Raw genomic sequence first — 6,982 nt, forward strand, 5'->3', positions numbered from 1 at the left:
ACCAGTCCTGAGGCTTGAACTCAAGGCCTGGGCCCCGTCCCTGTCCCTGAGCTTTTTTACTCAAGGCTAGGACTCTCACTTGAGCCACAGCTCTACTTTTTTTTTTTTTTTCGCTGGTTAGTTGGAGATAAGAGTCTTACAGTCTTTCTTGCCTGGGCTGGCTTTGAACCATGAACCTCAGAGCTCAGCTTCCTGAGTAGTTAGGATTATATGTGAGCCATAGGTGCCTGGCTCAGAGGTGGTTTTTATTTACACACGTTGAAGACTGTGTTTGGGTAAGCACAGTTCTTCATTTCAGAGTTGTCATTTAATCAATATTTCCTTTTATCAGTAATATTTCATTGTCTTGCTCCACCTGCGGTCAGAAAGATATTCTGAGAGGACCTAGGGGTTTAGCCCAGTGGAAAGGCGCCCGCCCGCTGCGTGCAAGGCCCTGGGTTCAGTCCTCAGCCCTGGAAAAGAAAGAAAGAAAGAAAGAAAGATATTCTGAGTTGCTCTGCTGTCTTGATTTTCCATGTTTATGCCCCTGGCGCAGGTTCCACAGTGTGTGTGGCGGGAGGCGGTGCCAGCCTGGGGTGGACACTGGCTCACCATCCATCCATCCTCCAGCTTGCGGTGACATCTGTCTTGGGAAGTGGAGGGCGTGAGCCGGCGCCTTCTCTGCCGAGTCTCCGCACCACCTTCCACGGCTTCTACAGGCAGACAGACAACAGAACAGGGCAGGTGGATCTCTTCTGTGTTCCTGTCCCTCTACTCCACATAAAAGTTCAGTGCTTGTGAAGTTTATTTAGAAAAGAAAAAGTTGGAAGCCAGATGCTATAACCCTAGTTACTCAGGAGGCTGAGATCTGAGGATTTAGGTTCAAAACTGTAACCACTCTGTATATCACCTTTAAATAGCAGTAAAGAAATATTTGATTAAGTAAAAAAGTTTAAAATATGGTAAGAAAAAAGAAATCAAATATTATATACGTATATGTCCAACGTATAGGAACACCACTGCTTTCTGAGAGTCTTTTTCTCAGTGGCCTCACGGGTCTTGCTCTCTGTCCTTATAATGTTTCTGTAGGAGTCTTTGTATTTCCTACATAAGAGCAGACTCATCCAAGAATATTGGCAGCATTGCTTAATCTTATTTTTTGGGTCCAGTCGTGTGGCCTGAACTCTGGGCCTGGGCACTGTCCCTCAGCTCTTCAGCTCAAGGCTAGCGCTCTACCACTTGAGCCACAGCGCCACTTCCGGCTTTTTTCTTTTTGCTTATGTGGTGCTGAGGAATCGAACCCAGGGCCTCAGGCATGCAAGGCAAGCGCTCTGCCACTGAGCCACCTCCCCAGCCCCGGCATTGCTTACTCTTGTCCCAGCCTCAGCTCTCTGCCCAGCTACACTGGAGAGACTGTTTTCTAGAACTGGTCAAGGACATTTGCACCTCCTTCCTGGTCTCAAAGTCAAAAGACCCAGAACAGTAAGTGTGACTACTGTGTCTCTGTGGCCAGCTTCAGATCAAGGAACTGTTTTGCTCTTAACATGCAAATAGGTTCTTAAGCCAGTAAAGTAACATTGTCTCTTGCCATATACCTTTCCATGTCTATTGAGATTGAGCAGGTGATTTCTTTATTCTGTCAATGGTAAAATATTGATTGCTTTTCAAGTGTTAAACCACATTGTGTGTTCAGAACATACCCAACCTCCCATTCTATCCTTTTTACGTTTGCTGGACTTTCATCTGGGCCCAGATGGACCCTTGACTTCCTCTCCCCTGTGTCCTGGGCTGTGGGGTGGTGAGCAGGTGATGGATCTCTCATTCTTTCTCTGAGTTTCCTATCATGTTTACAGCATTTCCTCCTTCAGAGTGAGGTTGCCTGTCTTTGAAGTTCTTTGTGAGAGGGTTTTAATGACGAGTTCAATTTCTTTTTCTTCTTTATTGTGCCAGTCCTGAGGCCTGAACTCAGAGCCTGGGTGCTGTCTCTAAGCTTCTTTTATATATTTTAATAAGTTTTTTTAATTGTAAAAGTACTGTACAGAGGGGTTACAATCACATGAGCAAGGGAATGAGTACATTTCTTATCAAGCATTGTTGCCTCCTCCTTTGTTTTCCCCTACCCTCCCTTCCCTCCCATCTCCACAACTACATTCTCCCTCCTCACTCCCTCTCTGAGTTTCTGTTGCTCAAGCTAGGGCTCCACCACTTGAGCCACGGCTCCACTTTTGGCTTTCTTTTGGTAGTTTATTGGCAATAAGAGTCTCCCAGACTTTCCTGACCGGGCTGGCTTTGAACCTTGATCCTCAGATCTCAGCCTCTCGAGTAGCTAGGATGACAGGTGTGACCACCAGTGCCCGGCAAAAGTTCAGTTTCTTAACTGACCCAGGGTCTTTCTTTTGGTTGGATGTTCTTTATTTTCTACTTTATCCGTCCATCAGCTTGGAGACCATTTTCACCTTTTCTCTCAGAGGTGATCCTTGAGGTGAAAGCAAGCCTTGGCTTACCACCGTGGGGCCTGCGCCGCCTTCCTCCAGGCACATGGGGGCGCCATCCTGAAAGCTCTTCCTAGGGGTCGTCAGCTTTAGGGGCCTGGTTCTTCTTGCCCGGTGAGGGCTTGGGTTGACCTGGATGCCCGACCAAGTAGTTCTCATTCCCTTTCTGCTCCTCTGGCTGCATTTGAATATCAAAAGAGAACAAGTGGCATCCTATTGACGTTAATTAGCCTAGGGCGGTTGTAGTAGCATTTTCACTCACCATACAGTGCATCCCGATCAGCCTCCTCCTCTGCCATGCTCCACTTTGCCTCTTAAAACACTTTCAACAAGTTTCATGGTTCTGCTTGCTTGTGTGTGTGTGTGTTTCTGTTTTCACAGATGTAAGTGTATTTATCTTTATTCACCCCCCTCCTGTGGACCCACCCCACAAGGAGCCTGTTTTACTTTCCCGTTCGAATGGCTTTTGGTGTGGGTAGGTCCCACATTGCATACGGCATGGGAGAAAGTGCTAATTAGCTAACTGAAATTCAAGTTTATCTGGGCCTCTGGTATTTTATTTGCTGAATCTGGCAGCCCAACACACCTGACTGCTATCTGACTCCTTTCCTGTTAGTGGAACGGCTCTCCTTTGCGCGTCTAACAACAAGCACTGTCCTGCGCTGCTGAGGAGCCCTGGCTGGCTCTGGTGTGGGCAGCGTCAGAACCAGCCTGGGGTCCTCACTCAGCCTGTGTGGTTGTCCACAGCATTGCCTGTTAGCGGTGATTCTGTCTCTGTCTCAGGACCAGGACAAGTTGGTGAAGCATGGTGAAGCTGGGCTGTAGCTTCTCGGGAAAACCAGGCAAAGACCCTGGAGACCAGGGTGGGGCTGCCATGGACAGTGTTCCTCTCATCAGTCCGCTGGACGTCAGCCAGCTTCAGCCACCATTTGCTGACCAGGTGAGTGGCTCAGGTGTGCCCAGGGGACCCTCTTCAGCTTGTGAGTGAGATTTGTGTACCTGTGGCCCCGGCCATCTTGGCCAGGGCCAAGCTGTGTAGAAACTCCAGCTGACCCAAGTGGAGGCCGACCTCCTGGTCAGGAGTCTCCCATCCAAAGCTCCTCCCACCGTCCGAAACAGCACACAGTCCCAGGAGGCCTCAGCCCAGGAAGCAGTCGGGTGTGGCTAGCAGGCCCTGTTCCCACACTTCCTCTGCTGGGCAGAGCTCTGGTCAGGGCCTGAGATGGAGTTCCTGGGATGACCAGCAGAGAGCAGGCCTACAGCAGAAACTGATGAGAGACAGGAACTGCTCTCCAGGCCAGTGCAGGCCAGTCTTCCAGGAGCTCTGGGCGTGAGCTGTGCCACTGTTGGGGAGCGACTCCCACGCATGGCCAGCTGCCGGCTGGGGAAGGAAGTCTGGTGGGCTTCAGGTGCTTTTACTACAACCGTGGACACTGGGCAGGTCTAGCCTTTTCCTCTGGGGAGCAGACACAGCACACCCATGCCTATGCGTCCGGCAGACAGGACAGACTCCTGGAGAAGTCAGGTTGTGAGCTGCTGACAAGGAGGCCACTGTCTCCGACTGAAGGCAGCCACGGCCTCCCGGTGCCGTGGCCTCCGCCGCGCTTGCAAACCCGCCTCCTCTTAGCTGCAGTTGTAGCCACAGGAGCTCCGTGATGATCCCACCGATTGTCTCGGGGCATGGCCCCGAGCTCCCCACTCCCAGCTCAGGGCTCTCCTGGGTTTTGCCTGATGCCTGGCAAGGCCTGGTCAACCTTTCCTCAGGCGGTCATCAAGACACAGACAGAATACCAGCTGTCCTCTCCAGACCAGTCAAAGAAGTTCGCAGACTTGGAGGGTCAGAAGCTGGCCTGCAGCCACCCAGAGGAGGGACGCAAGGTAACCACACTCATCTGTAAGGAGTCAGGGCAGGGCTGGGAAGGTGGCTCAGTGGTAGAGCGCTCGCCTGGCATGCATGAAGTCCTGGGTTCAATTCCTCAGAACCACATACACAGAAAAAGCCATATTATTTTTTTTTTGAGGAAGTTTTTTTTTTTTTTTTTTAGGGGGGAAGCAAAGCTCAGGAACAATGCCCGGGTTCTGAGTTCAAGCTCCAGGACTGTCAAAAAAAAAAAAAGGCCAAGGGCACAGGTGGCAAGGTAGCACATGCCGGGGGAGCATGCTGGGGAGCGTGCACCCAGCCCGTGGTCTGGAGGCCCGTGGGTCTCCTCCGGGAGAACCGCTGGATGGCGCCATTCCACCTGTCTGTGAGGGCTCAGCCGGAGCCCTCCTGGGAAGCCTGTGTCTCTGGCAGGGTATCTTCAGCAACTCGGAGGCTTTCTGTGTAGCATGGCTTTTCCTGAAGAAATGGCAAATGTCTTCTTCTAATCTTTTAGCATTACTAATGATGGCTTCAGAACTTACTTTGAGCTGGGTACCCATGGCTCACACCTGTAATCCTAACTACTTAGGAGGCTGAGATCTGAGGATTGTGGTTCAAAGCCAGCCTGGACAGAAATGTCTGTGAGACTTATCTCCAGTAAACAACCAGAAACCAGAAGTGGAGCTGTGTCTCAAAGTGGTAGAGTGCTAGCTGTGAGCAAAAAGAGTTCAGAGACATTGTCTGGGCCCTGAGTTCAGGCCCCACGCGGAACACACACACACACACACACAGTCTGGGCCCTGAGTTCAGGCCCCACGCACACACACACACACACACACACACACCACACGCACACACACACACACACACACACACGCATGCGCACACACACACACACACACACACACACACCCTTTTGGTGCATGAATTCTAGCACCTTTCATTTTTAGAAGCAACGTTGCGCTAAGCCTGCCATTTCCCTGATGGAGAGCGTCCCCTGGAAGTCTCACCGCACCTCCCGTGAGTCCCTCCAGGGAACACCCAGTACTCCCCAACCAGCCTGGCTGCCCGCTTCCGCGGGCACCGTGTGGGCAGGAAAGCCTCACGAAAATACCCTTCCATTAGCAGCCGGGGCAGCACCAGCCGCAGTTTACTGGCTCCCAGGGCTCCGAGTGCCCCAGCAGAGGGGCCCTGAGCAGGCCTCTGTGGAGCAGCTGCAGAGGCGCCTAGCTGGTGCCTAGCCTTCACCCTGAGAGGCCCGCGGCCGCGGGAGGCTGGGCTAGGGTAGACTCGCGTCCGTCTCCTTTCTCCCCTCTAGCTGCCGACCGCGAGAATGATTGCCTTTGCCATGGCTCTCATGGGCTGTGTGCTGATCATGTATAAGGCTGTCTGGTACGACCAGTTCACCTGCCCAGACGGCTTCCTGCTTCGGGTAAGGCCCCGCGAGGCGCAGGCCGGGCAGGACCGCCGGGTGGTCCCGCTGCCACCCAGGGCAGCGCCCCCCAGCGGTGGGTTCTGGGCCAGCGCAGGGGGGTGGTGCTTCTCTCCACCTGGGAGGTCCTGTCGGTGACCCGGTTTGCTGTGATCCTCTTCCCAGTCCTGTCTCTTCACAGGTTTTGAGGAAAGCTTGGTTTATCAGGAGGCTCAGGCCCTGTCCGCAGGGGCCTCTGGCAGCTCCCTGGGAATGGCCTCCTCCGGCTGGGCGGCTTTCTTCACCTGCCCCCTGCCTTTCCTTTGCACTTGTTGCAGGGTTTTGATGTAGTGTGGACAGTGACCTTTTCTGCATGTTAAGCAAATACTTTCCTCCATTTTTGTATTGGAGCTTTATTAATGATGGTTCGAATTTAATGTGTTTTTGCTAAAGTCAGAGCCCGCAGTGGTTCTGGTGACGGCTGCTCGCCCTGGGTTCACCCAGCTGGCGGCAGGGTGGCTCCTCCCCGTCCCCCTTCCCCGCACCATGCTGTCTGCTCAACACGGTGCCTCCACCGCCAGCCCCACCCCTGACCCGTCCTTCCTGCAGCACAAAATCTGCACCCCCCTGACGCTGGAGATGTACTACACGGAGATGGACCCCGAACGCCACCGCAGCATCCTGGCCGCCATCGGGGCCTACCCGCTGAGCCGCAAGCATGCGGCCGAGATGCCCTGGGCAGAGAGCTACCGCCCCGGCAAGGAGGGGCGTAAGGGCTCTGCCCTGGTGGGGGTACCAGGGGCACCGGGGGCACCAGAGCCGGTGAAGGCAGCCGTGGTCGCGGGGACGGAGCCGCCCGGAAAGCCCTCGGCCGAGGCAGAGGGGGAGGCCCCGAAGGCGGTGAGCAGTGTGCCGGCCCCGGCCACCCAGTGACGGCCCAGCCAGCCCGCCCAGCCCGGCCAGGGCAGGTAGGTTGGCTCACTGGACAGCTCCGCAGGTCTCTGTGAGCTCTGCTCCCTGGGACCCCTGCCCACTGTCCTGGGCTGGCCACCCCAGCAGGGGGGGCTCGGGGGGGGGCGTGGGCCCTGCCGCCTAGCTCTCCTGCCCACCAGGGAGGTGGGACCTTAACCACCAGGCCCGTCTTCACAGAGGGCCCTGCCCGCGCCCGCGCCTCGCCGCCCAGCGCTGTCCCCCCTCGTGTCGTCCCTGCTTCTGGCCCTGGTGAAGCCCTGTCCCCAG

At 54.6% G+C, this 6,982-nt stretch overlaps 1 protein-coding gene across 1 annotated transcript; it reads left to right on the plus strand.

Moving 5' to 3' along the window:
* The first annotated feature begins 3,276 nt into the window (after nucleotides 1–3,276).
* On the plus strand, nucleotides 3,277–6,750 carry Caly (calcyon neuron-specific vesicular protein). Its single transcript, XM_013035478.1, has 5 exons — nucleotides 3,277–3,411; nucleotides 4,236–4,349; nucleotides 5,651–5,764; nucleotides 6,353–6,535; nucleotides 6,572–6,750. Exons 1-5 carry the CDS (start codon nucleotides 3,277–3,279, stop codon nucleotides 6,674–6,676), a joined length of 651 nt encoding a protein of 216 aa, XP_012890932.1. The 3' UTR covers nucleotides 6,677–6,750.
* The last annotated feature ends 232 nt before the right edge of the window (nucleotides 6,751–6,982 follow it).

Source organism: Dipodomys ordii, unplaced genomic scaffold (genome assembly GCF_000151885.1).
Source record: "Dipodomys ordii isolate 6190 unplaced genomic scaffold, Dord_2.0 Scaffold213, whole genome shotgun sequence".
Taxonomy (NCBI): domain Eukaryota; kingdom Metazoa; phylum Chordata; class Mammalia; order Rodentia; family Heteromyidae; genus Dipodomys; species Dipodomys ordii.